Below are 22,779 nucleotides of genomic sequence, written 5' to 3' on the forward strand. Positions count from 1 at the left end.
AACACAAAGTTCAGTTCCAAAAAGGTGTTTTTGTTTTACCATTCCAACTTTCTTTTTACCATTAAACTTTCTTTTAAATAAAAGGACTTGATTGTAGGCTTGATTGAAGTACCAGCTAAGGAGAACTAGACTTATTATATTGACCTCTAAATCTCTTATTTTCAACTTCCTTATTTCTCTTGGTTATACAATCTTTTCATTGTCTCAGGTGCATAATATTGCCAGTATCCTCACCTCTATTCTTCCTATCCCCATGGATCCATTCCATTGTCAAATCCTGCTCTTTCAGCTATCACAATATTTCCACACATATCACATATTACAACCTGAGCCCTTCTCTTAGCTCACCCAGCTGTCACTTTAGGTAGGGTACCTCCTACCCTTCTCTCCGGTACTGTGATGACATCCTACCTGGTTTCCCTGCCTCGAGTCTCTTGTCACTCCAGACTGTTCTACAAAATGTCACCAGTCATTTCCTGAAGTGTACCTGTGGCCATGTAATTCTCCTACTTGGTCAACTTCACTGGCTTCTTGGAGTCTATTAAGTAAATCTGACTCTAGCCTATTTCAATAGGAATTCACTTGACATTATTTCTCTTCTACTCAACAATCCCACCAAAAACTTTCTCTCCCTCACTAATGACACCTGTCTCATATTTTTGTGCCTTTCTATTGGCCATTCTCTGTGCATGAAATGCACTCCCTTTTTGTATGAAATCTGATAGCCCCAATGGTTTGTGCTTTCTGTTCCATAGTACTTAGTGTGTGTATATATAGATACACACACACACACACACACACACGCGCGCGCAATTAGTGTTATATTTATGCTATATGTGTGCATGCATATATATGTGTGTGTATATACATATATATACTATATCTGCACATAAAAAACACTTGTTTTATATGTGCTTGTATGTCTCCATATATACACATATGCATCTGCACACACGTTTGTAGGGTATATGTATGGATATGTGTGTGTGTATATATGTCTCCTTTCTTTGGATCCAATATTGAATCAAAACCAAAAATACATAATTTAATTTGATTTATTTTAGTAATTGTAAAAAATGAGTATTGAACGCTTCTCTCTGAATTTCCATTTCATGTTAACTGTCTTTTGTCAAGCAGTAATGTTTTACCATTATTTATTTGTGCACAGGAGATTGAAAGACTGAAAAGTGAAAAGCCAACTTGGGAACGGAGGCTCCGATGGGAAGGGATGAAGTCTGTTTTTGGGGGCCAGCCTTCAATTCTATGGATGAATCCTTTCGCAGGATTTCGATTCAGGAGATTCCTACTGAAGTCAAAGAGAGGTGGTCCAGAGTTTTCTGTGTGAGGCCTACTTTCCCATACTGGAACTTGCAAATGCACTCTAGGATATTTATTTGGGGTTTGAAAGCCTATTGACATATAATCTGTGACCAATGGGGACTGAACCAACACAAACCAGTTGCTTGTAGCAAGCAGAATTTTATACATTTATAGTCACGGAGATCACAAATTTTCCAAAATGTTAACTGGATGCTGTAAGGACTTTTCAACTGTACCACTAATGAAAGGCATGTGGCCACACTAAAGAAGCCAAATGTCATTATTCTACTGTGAGATTATGTTTTCTGTTAAATCTTTTTCATTTGATCAAATGTTGTATTAATATGCTATTTTATTAAAAATCCTGTGTACTGAGCTGCATTTGTCAATCATGGAAAAAAAACAATCCCCAGTGGACAAGAATTCTCAAGCCAGTAGCATCAGGGAGTTTCTGTTTACCATGTAATTTCATTCCGTTATTGCTTTTCCCATGTCTTAATGCTACAGGAACCCTTTCTTAGAATTTCATTTCAATCTTTCATTTTTATCTTCTCTTGCAATTAAGTTGCAGAAGATTAAGTATGCACTGAGCAGCATAGGTAAATATCAAATATACTCATTAATTTCCTCCCTCCCCCATTTATCATTGCTTTTACTTCCTTTTCCCCTCCCTGCCTAACCCCAGGACAAAATGTTTTCTTGATCCTAGCAGCAAGTTTAATATATGTAGTAGTTTTTCCTTTTTTAAAAAAATTAAAATTTTTATTTTTAATGGCAAGCTATTTTTAAAAACCTATGTTCAGGGAAGAGGAAAAAGCTGCTATGATATCCTCCTTTGGGACTAACTATGAATGTATTTCCAATTGGACAGTCTACAGATCCAAAGAACAATCAGTTGTCTCCCCTTCCCATTCCCTTGTTAAGATCTTGTGTAGATTTAATTTCTGAGAGAGTAAAGGAGCTGGAACTGTTTTGGCTTTGTTTCTTCAGCCAAATTAGCATTATCTGGGTGAATGTCACTCTTGGTAAAGAAGAGTCAAGCCTCCTGTTAGGAAACCTCAATCTCTGTGTATCTCAATGCTGCATTTTTAGTCTGAGCAAGGAGGAGATCACATAGCCCTTTACTGAAGGCAGACCAGTGTGCACTTCACCACAACTTTAAAGAGATAATTCATGGGGCGTCAGCCCTTCTTTGTGGCTCCCTTGTAGAGGAGAGCAGAGCACACATTTTAACTCTTTTAGAAATAAACACAAACAAAGCTGAATTACCAGGATGCCTAGACGTAGATGTGGGACTGTCATTAATGCTGTTCTTTTCTCATCCTACAGTTGATGGAGAACCAGGAACTTTGGGGTGTGAGAATTATGCCTGAACAGTGAACAGCTTCTTTAAGAGTGGGGTGGGGAGGGGAGATATTGCCTTAAACTCACCTGGCTTGTGTATATTTTGTCAGAAGCTTCTAGGAGCAATTTTTAACATGCTAAGAGGTCTTCCTTATTTAAATTGATCTCTCACACTAAACATTTTGGTATTTTCTTTCTGGACACAATGCCTTTCTGTTTATCTGTGAAGATCTTCAAAGAAAACATGTATTTTAACTGTATATTAATACAGATGGAATTCGTCAAGAGATCAACCCAGCACTCAAAAGCCAAATGAACAAAGCAAACAGTTGGTGAAAGATCATCACAAAAATGTCTATAAGTTGTAGGAAATTGATCAAGAACAGCAGATAAGCAAGAACTTAATGGCATGATCAACAAAGGAGGCAAGTTCCAAAAGAATTTTTTTTTTTTTTTTGCACATCTGTTGGACCATATATTAGGCTTCATCATGAGGCTTTTGAAATGATATATTCTGTTGGTTAAAGATTAAGAGTTTGAATCTTGTGAGACTTAGCAAGTATGTGTGTTTGAAATCAGGTCTACTTGGCTTTTTCAACCCCTTTCATTGTAATTTTTATATAAAATAAAGCCATTCATTGACATTTCTCAAAGTTGGTAATTAAATGATACTGGGTCTCATTGGATTTAGTCTGTTTATTTCCTTGGCTCATTGAATTTCTTTTTTGAAGGAAGTTTATGATACTAACACAATGTTCAGGCCCTGTGGAATAATTTTAATATCCAAACTGAATTTTCAAAGAGTATTTACTGACTGGTAAAGAGTTCCAATTTCTAGTAAATTCAAATCTTTAGAATGTATTTGTGATCCGAGGACTTATCTTAAAGGTGTACCTACATTCAACCCCAACAGTTCTATGTAAAATAAGGCAGCAGAATATAGTTAATATAAAGCCACAAGCCGAACAGAGGGAGAATTATTACTCTATCTGCTTTTTCTAGCATGGAGCTCTGAGGTTATTTAACTTGGGGACAGGTAATCCTGCACACCACAGGCCTGAATTATAGCATGATATCATAATGTTTAGAAGAAACCAAGAAAAAGCTTAAAATTAGTCCGTTTTTAAGGTTGTATGCATTGTATTTTATATGGCTTTCTATTCAAAATGTTTAAAACAAATGGGATTTTCTTTTAGGCACTCTGAGGAGTTGGCTTGAATTTGTTGGGAAAAAAATCCCTTGAGGTTTTTCCACTTCATTACTAATGAGTTATTTTCCATTAATATTAGCAGTTTCTTGGTTTGTCCCTCATAATCCGTCTCATTTGCAGTCACATTCATGCTAGATAATTGTAGAATTGGGATAAATATGGCATAATTACATGTAGGAAAATATCACTGGACTGTATTTAAAAAAAAAAAAAAAACCAAGGTAGTGATGATTTTATATGTGTGTGTGTGTGTGTGTGTGTGTGTGTGTGTATTAAATATATATACATATATTTATATATATATATACATACACATTAATATACATGAAAAGTGCCTTAAATGTGGAGCCATAGAGAGAGGCATGGATCTATTTAAATGGTCATTGACAAAACTTACTACACAGCCTTCTGTTAGGACTATGGATGCAAAGATAGAGAAGTAGAATCTGTCTGCAAGGAAAGAAAAGGCATTAGCTTCCTTCTTACTAGTGATGACCAAATTTCTTTTTAGATAGAAATAATGGTTTCTCTTATAGTTTTAGTTATGTAGAAATTTAAATTTTATCATCAAAAAAGGTTTCATTTGGTGTAATAACTCCTTCGGGCAAATAGGGTCAAATTTTAAGTGGTTGGCTCAGTTTTTTAGACGTTTCTGGCTGACGTTTAATTCTAGACAATGCTTTCTGATTCAGTCATACTGAGTTAGCCCCTGTGCAATGAAAGCCATCTTCTAAGCTGAACTTTTAAGGGTCCACAACACTAACATGCACATTGCTGCATTTGTTGGATGATGATAGATGTCCACCCCTCCCAAGGATGAGAAGTTGATGTAGTGTTAAATGTACACACATTTACTTTTTATAAACCTATTTAACAGGAGAAAAAGTGTGCTCTAAACAAGGAGACATGGTTGTATTGACGTGAAAGTCATACTCCAATTAGGGCAAAACGGTGCCTTTAACCCCATTATCGCCATCTGTGATGAATAGACATTTATCACTTTAATTGGACCATCCCAACTTTTTTTTTTTTAAGTTGGGTTCACTTAACTTAAAACCTTAGGAGAAAAAGGAGGACAGAATCTAGAAAACTTTATGTGAATTACCTCTGAGTCCCCCACCCTAGAAGCTAGGGTTATGGGATGAATATTGCTGCCAGTTGCCCTCTTTCTTCAGAGTGGAGGACGTGGTGGCAATGATTACTTTGAAGAGGTTGACCCAGTAAAGCTTTAAATAAAATCTTTGTCTCTGAGACCTCAGTTCCCACTGTAAACTCTTCCAAAGAAATATTTCAGTGGCTTTTATATCAAGTGATAGGGGGAATCAGAATTGGTGGTTGTCCTGAGAAAAGGCTAAATGCAGATAAGCCTTGCGGGAAACCTATCTGAATTTTTATTATGTTTCTAAAAGGAAGGAGACAGCAGTGGGAAGAGTGCTAGGTTTAGATTCAGGATAAAGGTTCAGATTTTGGCATAGGCACTTAAGCAATTCAGTTTTCTTCTATAGGCCTCTGTTCTTCCTTTGTACAATGAGGGAATCAAACTGAATATTCTCCAAAGCCCCTTCTAGATCTAAATCTATAATTCTATGACTTTTTTAACCTGCCTCTGTAAGGGCAAGAGTCAGGAAAAGATAGTTTTTGGAAGGTTACTTCAAAATAGACCAGTATTATTATTTTACTTACAATAAATTCAGCTGAAGAGTCATTTCTTATGATGGGACTCTGGCAAAGTTCCAATAAGGTTTTATGCTGCGTTCTTTTCTTTTAATACATGCTTTTTATATATCTTCATTCAGAACTCTGATGCCTTACCTTGGTGTGGAAGTGACTCTGGGTTTCCTAGGGTTATGTCAGTGGGGAATCGGCTCTTGCTGATATCAAACTGGAAAGACTGAGTGAGCCAGCAACTCCCTCATATGTTGTATGAGAGCTAGCCTAGCTAAATACAGAGGATCGGTGACCAGATGATAAACAATTTTTGACACAAGTCATGAAAAACTTATCAAATACTGATCTTAGTAGAGAAAGTTCTCACACTGACAAAACCATGATCCTTTGATATACTGAAAAACCAATGTTTTATACATCATAAAGTGGAAATAAAGTATTTTAGATAAAGCATTTTGCAGATCTTAAGCACTATGTGAGCTACTATTATTTTGCTGAAAGACAGGTATGTAACCAAGGCCTTAATGTATCTTTACCTTTTCCCCAGAATCAATTGTAAGCTCCTTGAGGGCAAAAACTTTACTTTTTTTGTCTCTGTATACTCAGTGACTAGGTGCTTAATAAATTCTTGATTGAATTGTCTTTAGTAGCATTGCATTTGTAAAGAGGACTGATTTTTCAACACTCTTTTTTTCAACTAACTAAAGAGTCTGGGCCCTTTTTGACACCCATCTTTGAATAAAGATATAAGATATTTGTTTATCTGTATTAGAGTAGATGACAGGAGTAAGTCTTACTTTTCTAGGATGGCTGAGATAACAAGACTTGTGGTCAACTGGCAATATCACCAGTTTGCTTACTATTTTATCCCTCCTCTCTCTTCCCAATTCCCATAGACAGATTGGTTTTCTCCAGTTGTCTTATTAATCATCCACATGTGACAGCATTAAAGTCTTGGAGGTCACCAAGATCATTAGCTAAAACAAATATTGAGCAGTGAAATCCAGACATCCTAGTACATGACAGAACTTGTGCCGTGATTCTATATAAAATGAGATAGTGTTTGCACAGTGCCTAGCACACACCAGCCACTTAAGTAAGTGCTTGTTTTCTTGTTTGCCCCTGAGCAAAATTTCCCTTTCACCCATAGAAGAGCCCAGCACACATTTTTTTTTTTTTTAAATTGTGTAATGGTCTTGTATTTTATTTAGAAAAAAGAAAGCCAGAAGTTGGAAAAACAAATTCAGTAATGATACCTATAATAACCATATATACAGAACTTCTTCCAGAAACTGGGGAAAGAGTAGTTGGTATATATTGTTTTTGAGAGACCCTTGGAAACGTGAATGAGCTTTGGCATCACACTAATAAAGGGATCAGATAAAAAGGAAACATTTCTTGGATTTTACTAATTTTCTTCTTTTATTGCATCTCATCATTCTGATGACTTTGGTGAGCAGAGCTGTAGTTGGCAGAGGCCACTTGTGTGCCAATGACAACAGAAGGTCACTGCCGCACACTGCCTAACATCCCTGCTCCCCTACCTCCAGTGTGCACATCCATTTATTGGTCCTAGATAGTGCTGTCATAAACCTCATCTGAGTCTGCCTTCTGCTCCCTCACCAAAGCAGCTGCAGCTAGGGAGAACTACCTATATCATCGCTGGATTTGGGGACCTACAGGGTATCTGGGGTCAGTGAAAATGGCATTTGCTGCCCTTCTCAGTGATGTGCTGCTCAAGATTTCTGCCCCTTCCCTCAAATATCTAGTGATGGTTGGGATGCCCAATGTAATTTGTAAGAAGCACAAAAAAATGCAAATTATTGACATGGATTCCATTTCCTGATCTGCCAAATCAGTTTGGGGAAAAAAGTCCTCCCCCTAAAGTCACTTCTTTGCCTTATAGGATATTGGAAACTCATAGAATGGAAAATGATTCCCGAGTTCAAGAGAAAATTGTGATCTGGTCATTGCATGATAATAGTCAAACTTTTCTGCTATGGTGTTGTTCACTGGCCATTGTTTAATCATTATAGGGCTCCCCATTTAAGGCTAATGTAGCTGTAAAAATCAACAGATACATTTTTTTATTGGTAGTGATCAGACCAGTGATTTAGTCAAAGTTGGTCCATGGTAGAGTCTTTGCCAGACCAGGCTTATCTCAGATAAGTTAGCTTATCTTCAGTTTTGTTGCCATGATCTGACTTGAAACTTAAAGGCATCAGGCATTTCTGGATGTTGGTATAATTTCTGCCTTTCCATTTAGAAGAAGCAAGATTTTTAAGGCTGTGAAAAGACCACATGCATTGCAGTCATAACATTTTCATGCTGTAGGCTAACTTCAGTGAATAGAAATACCACGACTTTCTAGATTTTTTTGAGCATTAATACTGTGCGTAGAAAATTGTTCAAGAAGTTTCAGATAGGCAGTTTTATATATGTGGGGACATGGATCAGATTTTTTTCCTGTTATACAATACCAAAATATGCACATTTATTTATTTATTTATTTTAGAGCCTTGGCTATAAAAAGGACATCAGTAATGAGACATTTTCACAACTCTTGACTAATGTGAAAATACCTGTATTAATTATATTCCTCATGGATAAGGTGTGACTATGAAGTCATGGGACAGATTTTTTTTTTTAACAATAGAATTTACACATCAAATGTATAATGTTTTCTTCAAAAAAGTCACCATGGGAGATTATACTTGTGCTAAAGGTGCTATCATTACTTAAATATGTGTGTAGGTCCTCTTTAGATATAACCTTCAAGGACCAATCAATTTTGGTTTGAGTCTTTGGTAAGCAGAACTGAAACCAGGCTAATTCCTTTTCTATATCATCCTTCATTTTTTACCCAAATGGTTTTGTCCAGTTTGATCCCCTACTCAGTCACCTACTATGACTCAGAATGACTGTTTTCAACACTCAGTTCCACAGTCATAAGACAAAGATTTGTCAACCCTGGGAATAAAAATGATTTTGATTCTAAAGATAATTTTGAGAAGAAGTATCCTGAGGGATAATACTTATTTGGACATTCAGCTTCTATCTGAACCTCCTCTGTGTCAGGCAAAAAGGCCTTTGTGTCTTGAAGCTTAATTCAAGTACTCGACCACTGAAAAAAACTGGTTTAGAAGGAGTCTAAGAGATTAGGAAGTGCAGAAGGAGGAATGGAGGCAGGGATGGGGGTGGTTAAAATGACTACAGAGAGGTTTCATAATGCTATTAATAGTGGATATTCATCCCACACCTTGTCCCTAAACATCCTTTGATCCTTATCACAACTTGGCAAGGTGGGAACCATAAATTATCTTCATTTTATAGATGAATTGAATGGGGTTCCAAAACTCCCTTTATGGCCACACAGTTGGCAAGTGCCTGGGGCTAGATCTGACTCTAGATGGAACACTCCTTCCACTATTACCACTCTGTAATGGCTTTATTGTGTCTTATTAGAACCAAACCAAAATTCCCCAGTACTAACCAGTTATTTCTGTTTTAGGTATTGGTGTAACGTACTTGAAGTGGGAAATTGTATGGTTTTTAATAGGTGTTGCATTGGAATGCTTTGGAGAGGCATGTGAATGGCAGGAAGGAGGATACAGAGAAAGGATGTCTTAGAAGTTAGAACTTGTATGTAAAAATCAAGCCAGTGATTAGCACAATATCTTGCACATAGTAGGCACTTAGCAAATATTTCTGCAATTGAATGAAGGATGGCTAGGCCCTTCTTCTAATTATCAGGTGAATGCCCCAATAAAACCCTCCACCCAATTCCAAATGGGCTGTTTTTTCAAGATGTATGTTCTCTGTATAGTTCGGGTTTTGTCTCCACTTCTGAAAAATCTTAAGCTGAGGATATAAATATAGTTGGATCTGTATCGCTTTGTGTTATGCTAATGAAAGCCAGAGGTTTCACTCCTGCCAAATGGAGTTAGACTATAGTGGTTTTTCAGTTCTGTTGGACAGCTGTTGGAGACATCTATTTTCAAGTACCTCCAAATTTTAGCCATCTTATATTTTTAAAAAGGAAAGACATCCTGGGGAATCGCTCCAACAGTAAGCCTATTCCTAATCAAGTGGCCAACTGGATGTGAACATTGGAATCCCCAACCCCTGAAATCTGGGTGGGCTGTGCAGCTGAGACAGTCATGGTGGCTCACATCTGGAAAGGTAAAGAAATTGGCTTGTAGCTGACTTCCAAGGGGGCTTAAGTCTCTTGACTTTCATGGCTTATAAAATCTCTTGCTTAGGTACGACAGTCTGAGGCAGTATTTGAATGGGCATTTCAGATCCTCTGGCAGGGTCCAATTTGTAATCTTCATTCCCAGAGCTTGTAGGAGAAGAGACAGATGTGTCTGTAGACACTGGTCAGGGAAAAAGATGTTAGTTCATATTCTCTGCCAGCTAAAAGGTAAACTTTGAAAACTTGGAACAGAATGATCTATTAGCTAAGTTGGCTGACAAGTGTAACAGCCTGAAATGCTTATTTATCAGATTTAGCTTCTATTCCCAACTCCCCTAAAAAAAAAAAAAAAAAAATCAAGTTGATTCTCAAGAAGAAAGATTTTCAATTAAAGTAAGGATGATTAAACTTTTTTGGATCATGAACGTTTTTGTCCAATGGTGAAACCAATGGACCCTTTGGAATAAGGCTTATAGTACAAAGAAAATCAATTCTATTGAAAAATATATATTTTAAAGTTCACAGACCCCACGGAAAGAATTTTTGATCTAAGACATTCAAATATCTTGTGGTGCCCCAAACACCTACAGTCCTACAGACCCTTGCTTCTAAAGCTAGCTAGCTGCTAGCTAGTATATGGCCTCCTTTGAGTGTTTGCATTTAATAGATGGCTCCATCTTAAAATTCTCTGTCATACCCAAATGCAACTCTGAGGTAGAATTTCAGGCTCCATGACCAGTGACAAAATTGAGATTTGGGAGCAGGAAGCCCTTAAAGCACAACATAAGGACAACTGTTCTCATAGACATCATCCTCCACAAACTCAAAGCCCAATTATTCCAACTGCTTTTTTTTTTTTTTTTTTTTTTTTGTAACTTTAGTCCAACAACCCTATTTTGATTTCCTCACCATGACCTGGTGTAAAAGAGCAGTTCTGGCCTGATCCAGGGGCGGCTTGGATCACCGAACTGAGGGTGTTGGGAAGAATATGGCTTGTGACTGGCTCTAGGTTTAAGCTGGGCATCCCAGAATGATACTGGGGCATTTCCATGGTGTTCCCTGTAAGCAAATACAAAGGGAGAGTTTAGTTCAAGGCTGCAGCTGGATGTAGTACTTAGTTCTACATGGCTCTGGGAAGACTGTGATAAAACTCTTCTGTTCCATGAACTAGACCCAAAAGCTATACTGCCTTGATACTTAGCAGTTTGATGGAGGGAAAGAAAGACAAAATCCAATTTCAGGGGTGAGAAATGTTTTTCTTTTTCATATTCAAAGTCTTGCATATATTGAGCAAGGGGAGGAGAAGGAAGCAGAAGAGACAGTTCACAAGTGACTTCATTCTTGTGTGACAGAAATAGACTTAAAACCTTTAAGGCAAAATCTGTGATTTCCTCAATGTGCAATTCTCTTCACTGATGCAAACTGCTGCCTCCCTTGACTTTATTGGGGTCTGCTTTTGCTGTGGCCCCCAACTTCCCTGCCTACTGACCAAAATTTGGGTGATTTGGGTTTGCCTTTGGATGACAGTCTGTCCTAGGACCTCACAGACTTTGTAGCCTGGCAAAACCTGTCCCCAATTTGCCTCTAGCTGGCACTGCCTTTTTGAGAATCCAGAGGTATCAGAAGAGGACTTTTAAGACAAGAAGTGAAGCATTCAGGTCAGTCACTTTTTCAGTTAAAAAGAGGTAATGCAAAACTTCATTTAGTTAATTATGAATAAACATCAAGCTTTATATCATAGCTAAATAGGGAAAGAGGCAGTTGGTTTTGCAGAGATGAGAAAACTATGGGTGTAGATTGTTGCATATATGCCATCAGACTCAGTCAATGTGTTGGTTTGGACTAACTGAACTTATATTCTCTTTGCTTAACTGTTCTTTCTTGCTTTCCTTTTTTTATTCACAGAAGGGAAGAAGGATGTACTTGGAAATAAATAGTAATGTAAAAGCAAAAAATTGTAAAATATGTAAAAAGGAAAACTAGAAAGGAAGTATCAAGAAATTGGGAAAATAAGAGGAAGAAAAAAATGGTTAATTCTTTTTTCCCCACAATTTCTACGTATCCAAAGGTAGAGTGGATGGGAAATAAAGCCCCAGAGTGAAATGGAATTCTCCCTGGACAAGCCTCATATTCAGTTTCATCATCTATAAAATGGGAATAAATACATTTACTTCATTAACCCTTCAAAAGACTCAAATGAAAGAATATAGGTGACCGAACAGTAAAGATATTGTTATTAACAATTGCTATTATCCATCCCTATGCCTTAACCCTCCTCCCCCTCCCCCACCCCCCATTCCATTCCATTCAAGAGGCAGAAGCTGATTCCATCCCTGTTTTCGGGTAAATCTGACCCTTATTATCTGCTTAGCCCATGGTCTTTTTAACTTATACTTCTTTTCAGTTCATCTGAGTTTTATCTAGCTTCCCATTCTCCACCCCTTTTTCTATTCCAGCCTCAGGCTGCCCAAATGTTATTATAGCAAACAAAGTGGTTTGAAGCCTGCAAAGCACTTGACAGGTGTGGTCTCATATAATCCTCAAGGACCTGAGGTAGATGCTAATATCCCGATTTTTCAAAATAAAAGACCTACCCCAAAGGGTATTGTAGCCAACATATAGTGGTCTGAAGTCTGCAAAGCACTTGAGAGATACGGTCTCAGAATGCGCAACCTCCCTGAGATGCTAACATTCCGATTTTACAGAAGAGGAAACTGCGACACAAGCGAAGTGAGGTAGGGATCATAGAATCAGAAAGGGTTTGAAGTGGGACTTGACTTTGGTCCTTCCCGACTCCAGGTCTAGCGCTCTAGCCATTGTATCACCTCCACCTCTTCCAACGGAAAACAGCATTATGGGAACTTTGGTAAAAATTCATCCCAGAACCCTCAGCGGCCCAAGGGCTGGGCAGGTAACGGAGGAGGGCAGCGATGGGGAGAAGCGCGGGCTCGGGGGTGGGGTCCGGGCGGGCCCCGAGGGCAGTGGGGCGGCTGCTGGGCGGGGCCTTCCCTACCTCCCAGGAGCATCTCCTGCAGCAAGCTGTCGATGCGGGCCATGCCGAAGAGTTTGACGAACTGGATCTGCTCGATCATCTGCCAGGTGATGCTCTGCAGCGGCGGCAGCAGCAGCAGGAGGTCGCTGAAGCGGCCCCGCGAGTCGTACTGGCGGTCCGTGACGTAGTCCTCCAGGTTCACTTGCACCTGGAAGCGCATTCGTTTCACCTTGCCAGGGTCGCTCAGGCCTTTGCAGTCTGCGAGAGGGAGGGAGAGGGCAGAGAGCTGCCCCGGCTCGGGGTCTTGACATTGCCTCCCTGCCTCCCTTCCCAGGCTGAATCGGACCCGGCACCGACCGACCAACCAGAGGCTTCTCCGGGCCGGGCCGCGAAGGACGGAAATAAAAAAGGGGACGGGCATTGCTTAAAATTCTGGACTCCCTGTCAGCAGTGCTCAAGGCTGCTGGGCCTTTTGGGGTGTTTATATGCAGCACAAAGACACCCCTGCTATGCAGAAAGGAAGGGGATGGGAAGGAAAGGGGAAGGAGGGAGGGAAGAAGAAAAGAAGGAAGGGAGAGAGAGAGGAAAGGAAGGAGGGAGAGAGGGAGGAAGAAAAGGAAAGGAGGAAAGAAGGAAGAAAGGGAGGAAAGTAGGAAGGAAGAAAGGAAGGGAAAGGCAGAGAGGGAGAGGAGGAAGAAAAGGAAAGGAGGAAAGAAAGGAGGAGGGAAGGGAGGGAGAGAGGAAAGGAAGGAGGGAGAGAGGGAGGAAAGTAGGAAGGAAGAAAGGAAGGGAAAGAGGCAGAGAGGGAGAGGAGGAAGAAAAGGAAAGAGGGAGGAAAGAAGGAAGAGAGGGAGGGGAGGAAGGAAGGAAGAAGGGAGAGAAAAAAAGGATGGGAAGGAAGGAAAAAAGAAGGGAAGGAGAGAAGAGGAAGGAAGGAATGAGGTAAGGGAGGGAGAGAGGAAGGAAGAAAAAAAGGAAAGGAGGACAGGAGGGAATGTCTTAGCCAGATTTAACTCAGGAAGATGTCTTCCTAACTCCAGGCCCAACCCTCTACTCACTACAGTGCTACCTAGTTGCCCTTAATAAGCTTCTTTCTAGATAAAGTTTTGTAATCTGCCCCTCCCCCTTGGTTTCTTAAATTCTAGTGTAGATTAGATTTGTAAGGAATTTTTGTGGTCATTAGGCCAACCACGAATCTAATGGATGAATCCTGCCCTGTGACAAGTCACTCATTGCCTCATAAAAACTGCCAGCTTATCCCACACTGAGCAGTTCTGTCCTTGTGTCCCAGTTCTGCCCGCTGGAGTCAAGTAAACCCTTTGGGTGTTTGAAGATGTTGTCTGACAACTTCTGCTTTTTTTTTTTGACAACTTCTGCTTTTTTTTGATGTGGTTTCAAGTTCTCTAACAATCACTGCACCAAAACAGACACCTGGAGCAGCTAGACTGGTTGTTTTCTTGGGGCTTTGTCAGCTTTAAAAATACACTATCTTTAGCTCGAGTAGTGGCTAGAACACTGGACCTGGATCAAGACGATCTAACTCAGACATTCACTAGCTGTATAACCCTGGCGAAGTCACTTAGTTTTTGCTGTGCTATATAAATGCTTATTTCCTTCCCCTTTTTTCTACTGGTTGGCAAAAGCATTGCTTAAGTACTTACTGTATGCCAGGCACTGCTGTACTAAGTCTGCTTGGGTGAGTAGTAACATCAATGTGTACAGAGTTTTCCAGCAATTTTATACCAGGATCCTTTTCTCCCCACCTTTCTTTTAGGACTGGTTTCTCTTCCCTATCATCCTGACCCATTCCTTCTCTTCCTCCCTCCCTCTGTCCCTTCTTCCTTCCCTCCCTTCTTTCCTTTTCCCTCCCCCCTTTCTTTCAATTTCTCTTTTTTTGATTTCTTTCAATTTCTTTGTTTCTTTCTTCCTCTCTCCCTCCCTTCCTTTCTTCCTCATTCTTTCCCTCCCTTCTCTCCCTTCCTCCTTCCTTCCTTTTTTCCTTCCTTCCTCCCTCTCTCTTTTTCTCTTTCTTTTTCTTTCCTTTTCCTTCCTTCCTCCCTCCTCCTTTTTTCCCTTTCTTTTTCTTTCCTTTTCCTTCCTTCCTTCTTTCCCTTCTTTCTTTCTTTTTCTTCTCTCCTCTCTGTCTGTCTGTTTCTATCTCTGTCACTGTCTCTCTCCCTTCATTTCTTTCTTTCTTCTCTTGCATAGCCAGAGTCAGAGACTAGTGACTTTTAGTTCTCTTACCTGGATCAAAGAATATAATAGCTTTAAGACAAGCATATTCATTGTCATCAATTTGGATTTCTCTCAAAGGCTTGACCAACTCATCCAATATTCTTATAGCAACTCGAGCAATTTCCAGTTCTGGGCAGTGCATAGGAATAATGAAATCATTTCCTGGAGAGGAATGAAAACAGCTGTATCATCTGCATTGGACTCTGTCAACTGGTACACTTGTCATGAAAGCCTATCTATATACAGAAAATGTATCACACACATGCCAAAAAATGACCTTGAGCATATCTATGTGTAGACATACTGGAGTCTATATACTTCTAGACTGGGGACTGGGAGAGAATCTCATAGGATAATAAGTATGTGAGAAAATGACCACCTGAACTTTTCAAATAAACACAGTCCTTTGCCCATTTAAATAATGACCATTTCACACTAAAGCCTACTCTGGGGCAAAAATCATGGAGATAGCCAACCACTCCCTTTTGGGTTTTTTTTTCACTTCATTGTAGGTATATCCCCTCCTCTCCACACATCTTATGATCTGGTCCTCTCCCCTAAACTCTGCTCTCAAGAAAGGTACAAATGGATTCATTCATCTTAAATGGCTAATCTTAAAATTCAATTAAATCTCAATCAAATTAATTCAATTAAAGTTCAACAAAAAGTCCATTAAAGCCTACAGGACTAGTTCGTTTATTAATCAAATCCAATCTTCTGATGAGGATTTACATTTTAACATAGAACTGAAGGCATTATATAGGGCAATTAGGTGGTACCATGGATGGAGCACTAGGGCTGGAGTCAGGAAAACCTGAGTTCAAATTAAGTTTCTGATACTGCGTAGCTGTGGGATGATGAGCAATTCATTTAATCCTGATTGTCTCAGTTTCCTCATCTGTAAAATGAGCTGGAGAAGAAAATGGCAAACCACTCCAGTATCTTTGCCAAAAACCCAAAGTAGGTCATGGGGAGTCAGACACTACTGAACAACAACAAAAATGACTGAGGATTACTGAGAATGTAGAATTGGCAGTGGTCAAAATTCAAACAAAAGTTAAATGGTTTTAGGAGGTATTTTAGGGCAATGGCTCAGTAGGAGTTGGTAATTCCATTATATAGCACAATACAGGCAGTTGCCTCTTTTACTTATTAAATCTAGCTCTCTGTAATACTGATAGGAAAGCTCACATTTAATAAGTAAATTTGAGTTTCCTTTAAATCCCAACTAAAATCCCATCTTCTATAAGATGCCTTTTCCAACTGCTTTCAATTTCTTTTTTTAATTTATTTTATTTAATTAAAGCTTTTTATTTACAAAATATATGCATGGGTAATTTTTCAACATTGATCCTTGCAAAATTTTCTGTTCCAAATTTTTCCCTCTTTCTCCCCACCCCTCCCCAAGTCCAATACATGTTAAATATGTTAAAATATATTAAATTCAATATATGTATGCACATTTATACAGTTATCTTGCTGCACAGGAAAAATTGGATCAAAAAGGAAAAAAAAAAACCAAACCTGAGAACTGCTCTTAATTTTTAGGGCTTTCCCTCTGCTAATTGTTGTCTCACAGGGACTTTGTCTCAATTTTAAAATTCTCAGTATTTAGCACAGTCTCTAGGACACTATTGTTGTTTTGATTCTTTAAGACCCCATTTTTGGAGTTTTCTTGGCAAAGATACTGAAGTGGTTTGCCATTTTCCTTCTCCAGTATGTCCCCATTTTACAGATGAGGAACTAAGGTAAATAAGAGTGGTGACTTGCCCAGTGTTGCACAGCCAGTGTCTGAGGTGGATTTCAGCTTAGGTCATCCTAACTCCAGGCCAGGTGCTCTATCCACTACACCACCCAGCTGTCCTCAACATACAGTTCCTAGCATATAGTAGGTGCTAAATAAGTGTTTATTGATTGCTTTGTAGAATCAATGTAGGTGGAGACAACTCTACTAGTACAATACAGTAACTCTTCCTGACAGCAGGTGGTGCTCTAGGATATGCTCAGTTACTCTGATGAAATTTGAATTATTAAAGGTTTTACTTTTCTCTAACTTTAGTCTATCCTTTTTCCTTCCTTGTTCTATGCAACTCAATTCAGCACCAAAAACCAAGAAAATTTCTTAAAGCTTCTGGGACTGGCTTATTTATTAAGTAAATGCCATGTTGTTGTTTTTTTGTAAATGCCTTCTTCTACATGGGGACACAGTAGTAGGCAGTGATTAACAGATTGGGCCAACATTCACAAAGCTGGATCCTTAGCATTAGGATGGACTTTACTCTAAAGCCCCAGGATTCTATCTCACCCCCACAATGTCCCCTTTCTGCTCTGACAGTAACCTCTCTGGTTTGGCCCCTCATGACTTCTAGACTGGACTATCACCATAACCCCCTGACTGAATTCCCTTCCTCCAGTCCCTCCCTATTAAATCCATCATCCTCAAAGTTACCAAATGGATATCATAGATCTGAGCACGTCCCTCCCCTCCTCAAGAAGCTTCAAAAGCTGTTTCTTGTCTGCAAGACAAAATATTTTTTTTTCCTTGTGATTGGTATTTAAAGCCTTTCCCCATATGACTTTAGACTTTCTAGGTTAATTTGATATTATTCTATCTCCTGTATTTTGTGGTCTAGCTCACATGGTCTAATTGTTATTCTCCATATATAGTATTCTGCCTCCTATCTTTGTTGCTATTTTTTTGTTTGTTTGTTTTTTAGCATTGTCTGTATTCTGTCTTTTAAAATCCCTAGATCCCCTCACATGTTAGTTCAAATGCCACCTTTTTCAACATGAGGCATTTCCTTATTCACTTTTTAGTGCTTTTATGCCATCCTTGAAAAAACTAATACTTTTGTATACATTGTATTTAGTTATCTTTGTATATATTATATACACTTTAATATCTATGATTCTGTCCATGTTACATATTACAATGCAGTTTCCCTATGGTACAAACTCCCTCAAAGTATGATGCCTATGGATTGTTGTTGGTCTTTGCACTTTCAATGTATACCATATATACAATATATGTACAGATCAATCAATACAAGGTCATTTGAGAAAAGAGAAGGAAGAGCAGGAAGACTTTGTAGAATATTTAACATCTGAAGGATGATTAAAAATTCTTAAAGAATCAAAAAATCTCTGGGTTGGAAGAACCTCAGTGTTTATATTCAAATCCAATATTTACTGATAATCATATTTTCATGACCCTCTTGAAGAAGAATCCCTTTATAGTATACTCAACAAGTGGTCATCCAGTCTTTGCATGAAGGTGAGAAAAATGATTCTTTCTTTCTTATATCAATAACAATTATTGAATTAGAATGAAGATTTCTCCTCTCCCCATCTTTTCTTCCCTCCCCTTTCTACTTCCTCATTCAGAAATTTTAGGTTATTCAGGCAGGCTTTGAAGTGCAGCACTGATAATGAGAGGGAAAACTCTTATCTGTTCAAAAGGAAAAGAAATTTTAATTTAAGTGAATTGATGGATTCTGGCCCATTGTGTTTTACTCAGACAGGTCTGGGAAAATGTGGATTCTCTCTTGTGTCTAGATCAAAACTTTTTAAACTGTGTGTCATCACTGAATGTGAGGATCACAAAAATATAATTATCAGTAAATGTTTGATTAGTATACCTATTTTAAATACCTATGTACTTGTATAAAATTTTTTTTCTGGCGAAAAGGTGTCTTGAGTGGAAAAAGTTTAAGAAGCCCTGGTCTAGATGACCTTAGAGGAGATGATATATGTATAGATAGATCTGTTTGTCCAAGACTGAGTGATCAGATTAACCCACATCTCATGATAATATTCATTATCTCATTAATTGTAAAGTAACTAGAGCTGATTGCCACCCATTCTTCAAGGGCATATAAGTATTGAATGCATTCCCTGAGGGGTCTTTGACCCCTTTTATTAATTATATGCCAGCATGATTAACAAAGTGATTAATTACCCCAAAACTATGTCTTTTGAACTTTTTATATGTCACAAAAAACTCCAAGTTAGGTGGGGGCCCTCCCCCTCCTGGGACAGGTCACTCCACTTTTTCATTACAATAATAAGTTTTAGATCAAGCTTTATTATCTTTTCACTGCTTACATTCATTCTCACCAGAGCTCCTTTCTCCACATTTTGGGGCCAATAAAAGGAAATTTCTCTTCTGAAGGAGTCTATCAAATACTTGGAAATGATCACAGAATCATAATGCTAGAGCCAGAAGGAAACTTGGAAATTATAAAATCCAACTCTCCACTTTTAGATGAGGAAATGGAGACTCAGGGAGGTTAACTTATTTACGTAAAGTCACAAATGTAGTCAGCATCAGAGAAAGGTTTTGAACCCAGGTTACCAGTGCTATTGCTACCATGCTTCTATTATGGCCTCCCTTAAATGTTCCCTTTTTTCAGCTAAAAAGTCCCCTTTTCTTTCAAACAATTTCTCAAGATATGATCTTAAGGCTCTTCACCCTCCCTATTAATTTTCTCAGGGCAGTAAAAGTTTTCATTTGGATATGGGGTGAATTGTGCTCCTTTCCAAGACTAAGATTTTGACTTCTGTGACTCTTTCTGAAATATTGAGTCCAAAATGAAGCTCAGTATTCTATTTGTAGAAAGAATAGAGTAAAACCTCCCTAGTCCAACCACTGGTTGCTGCTTTGCTTGATTCACACTAAGAACACAGCAGCTTTTGTAGCACCCACTGATTTTTCTTGAGCTTGCGATCCATTACAATCTCCTAGCTTTCTTTTTAGATGATCTACCTAATTCTGAGAGCTGGAGATAAGGAGGAAATATATTCCAATCAAACAGTATGAGACTATCTCCTTCTCCTTTAAAGGAGGAAATTTGGGGTTAGAGGAAGTGACTTGTCCATTTAGGCCCATGCTTTGTCATTTGACTACAAATCTAGGGTTCTTTTCATCCTATCCTGCTTTCCTTAAAGGCAGCATAATGTACTAGAAAGAGAATTACACATAGATTGAAGATATTTAAAAATCTTATACCTGGTTCAAAGAAATCGTGAGGAAAAGCATGGTTAGGCAACAGTTTGAAGAAGATCGGGGGTCTTAATGGTTTGTGAACTTACTATGAATCAAAAGTAAGTTAGTCCAAAAAGTTAATGCAATCTTAGATAGTTTTAAAGAATAAGGAGATGACCCTTTTTGCCCTAGTCAGTCCGCAGCTGGAATATTGTGTTCAATTCTGGTCATTGTAGTTTATAAAGGATATTGGTAAACTGGAGACTATTTAAAGGGAGGTAACAAAGCTGGTGGAGAGCCTTGAGTCTATATCACATGAAGACTGAAGAAACTGTGGATATAGGTAGACAGCAAGATATAAGGCAAATGTCACTGAATTTGGACTTGTATTTGAACCTGGCTCCTTGGGTACTTGTGTGATCTTTAACAGGTCACTTAACTCTTGGAACCTTAGTTTCTTCATATGTACAAGGAGGAGGTTAGATTAGTTCACCTTTAAGATCCTTTCCATCTTTGGAACTATAATCCTATGATGTATATTTAGTGGAAAAGAGATTTAGGAGAGCAATGAGAGCTGCCTTCATGTATCTGAATGGCTACTATATGGAAAAGGGAATTGATGTGTTCTGTTCAACTCTAAAGAGAGGAAGCTGGAGCACTGGGTAAAAGTTATCAAGAGATAAATTTAGGTTTGATGTCAGGGAAAACGTCCTAGCAATTAGAACTGTCCAAAAATGGAATGGGCTGCCTCAAGATGGTAATGCATTCTCCCTTCCTTAGGTTCTTCAAATAGAGGCTAAATGACCACTTGCCAAATATATTTGTAGTAGGGGTTCTCATTTGGGATATGGGTTGGATTGCAGTTCCTTCCAAGTTTAAGATTGGGAGATTCTGTGACTCTCCCTCCCTTCCCCCCCCCCCCCCCCCACATATTTGCCTCTGTATCTTTGATTATTTCACTTAGAAATACCTTATTCCCTTTTGTTTTTCAAATTTAATGTTCTCTCCATCCATCAAAGCGCAATCTGGATATCATCTTTCCTCCAAGTAGCTTATCCCAACTACTCTGTAACATTGGTCTTATCTACTGGCTCCTCCTAACTACAGATCCATGGCTAGCACTCTCATTTCAGTGCTAGAAGTGATGATTTTACTTAATGCCAGTAAAGGGCTTACAGTGGAAGTTCAAGCAGATCAAGAAAAAAGAATTCTGAAATGTTTATTTTTTTGTTTGTTTTTTACCTAAAAGTAGAAAATCCGTAAAGGGAATAGATCGTTTGGCAACTCCAAGAAGAAGGTGTTCCCCAGCATGGGCTCTCAACAATGCCACCTGCAAGTCACATATGAAAGAGAAAAGAATTGATTATATATTGGAAGAAGAGCTAGAAAACATCTTTGAGATTTAGAACAATCCGTTAGCTGAGAGGAAAGATTTTTTTTAAAAAGCACTAATTCAATTGAATTTTAACTGTTAAATCAGTTTTAGAATGTTAATTAATCTGCTTTCATTTTACAGGAATCTCAGGCCCAGAGAAAGGAGGTAACATTCATTTCATACTGGTCTAGTCAGGACCATGACTAAAAACTAGGAGGCTTTTCCCATTTTTTCTCCCTTCTGGATCATGCTGACTTTCCTTTAGCCTGAAGGCTAAGGATTTCTTTAGAGTTGGAATGAGTTCAGCCTTTTCATTAAATTTTTTAAAATAGTATTTTGTTTTTCCAAATACATACAAAGATAGTTTTCAATATTCACCTTTGCAAAACTTTGTGTTACAAATTTTTTCCCTTCTTCTCCTGCCTCCTCCCTCCCTAAGACAACAAGCAGTCTATTATAGGTTAAACGTGCAATTCTTCTAAACATATTTCCATATTTGTCATATTATACAAGAAAAATTAGATCAAAAGGGGAAAAAAACATTAAAAAACCTGAGCAAACAAACAACAATAACAAAAAGTGAAATATTATGTTTTGATCTACTCAGTCTCCAAGTTCTCTCTCTGGATATGGGTGGCATTTTCCATCTCAAATATATTGCCTTAAATCACCTCATTGTTGAAAAGAGCCAAGTCCATCACAGCTAATCGTTACATAATCTTGCTGTTACTGTATACAATGCTTTCTTCATTCTGCTCATTTCACTTAGCATCAGTTTCATGTATTTCCAGACTTTTCTACAATCAGCTTGCTTATCATTTCTTATAGAATAATAATATTTCATTACATTCATATATCATAACTTATTCAGCCATTCCCCAACTGCTGGGCATCCACTCACTTTCCAGTTCCTTGCCACAACAAAAACAGCCCTTTCATTTTATAAGTGAAAAAAACAACTTAGACAGGGCACTTGACTTGTTTAAGATCACATAGTTCAGAGCAGGACTAGGACCAGAACCCAAATATAATTGTACAGCAGGTTTTTTTAGTTTCTAAAAAGAAGAAAGTTTTTTCTTTGTCTTTTGTTTTAGATATTTAAATTCATTTCATTGGCAAGTCATGGCGTCCCCTTCCTAATATAATGGTCCTCTTTGAAAACAAAGGGCAAACAACAATAATCATTTTCCTATATTACCTGTCCTCCTTCAGCTACATTCAATCCTCTAAAGAAATAGAAAAGAATCAAATAAAACCCAAGAAAAAGCAGTCATATTAATAGCATTGGCACATCCTGTACATCTACATGATTCATTCTCTCCTTTTAGAGGCATTAAGTGTGTTTCATCACCTTTTCTCTGAGACCAAGATAGAACAATTAAAATGATTATTTAATGGTATCCAGGGCTTGGTACAACTTTAGCATACAGTAAGCACTTACTAAATGTTTGTTGAT

General features: G+C 38.3%; 2 protein-coding genes across 4 annotated transcripts in view; one reads left to right on the top strand and one right to left on the bottom strand.

The window, feature by feature from the left end:
* The window catches only part of ZDHHC7 (zinc finger DHHC-type palmitoyltransferase 7), a 45,796-nt gene extending 42,451 nt beyond the window's left edge, over positions 1 to 3,345 (top strand). For all 3 annotated transcript variants that reach the window (XM_051974912.1, XM_051974910.1, XM_051974911.1), the window contains one exon: positions 1,169 to 3,345. In XM_051974912.1, coding sequence (XP_051830872.1) covers positions 1,169 to 1,345 — 177 coding nt within the window. In that variant the 3' untranslated portion in view covers positions 1,346 to 3,345. The remainder of the gene's footprint in view (positions 1 to 1,168) is intronic.
* A 1,357-nt stretch (positions 3,346 to 4,702) lies between these two features.
* The window catches only part of LOC127547842 (hepatocyte nuclear factor 4-beta-like), a 70,221-nt gene continuing 52,144 nt past the window's right edge, over positions 4,703 to 22,779 (bottom strand). Inside the window, exons 6-10 of the mRNA XM_051974914.1 lie at positions 21,191 to 21,278; positions 14,974 to 15,126; positions 12,751 to 12,987; positions 10,647 to 10,796; positions 4,703 to 9,918 (exon numbers count right to left, since the gene is read on the bottom strand). Of these exons, the coding sequence (XP_051830874.1) occupies positions 9,785 to 9,918; positions 10,647 to 10,796; positions 12,751 to 12,987; positions 14,974 to 15,126; positions 21,191 to 21,278 (762 nt within the window). The 3' untranslated portion in view covers positions 4,703 to 9,784. The remainder of the gene's footprint in view (positions 9,919 to 10,646; positions 10,797 to 12,750; positions 12,988 to 14,973; positions 15,127 to 21,190; positions 21,279 to 22,779) is intronic.

Source organism: Antechinus flavipes, chromosome 2, assembly GCF_016432865.1.
Source record: "Antechinus flavipes isolate AdamAnt ecotype Samford, QLD, Australia chromosome 2, AdamAnt_v2, whole genome shotgun sequence".
Taxonomy (NCBI): domain Eukaryota; kingdom Metazoa; phylum Chordata; class Mammalia; order Dasyuromorphia; family Dasyuridae; genus Antechinus; species Antechinus flavipes.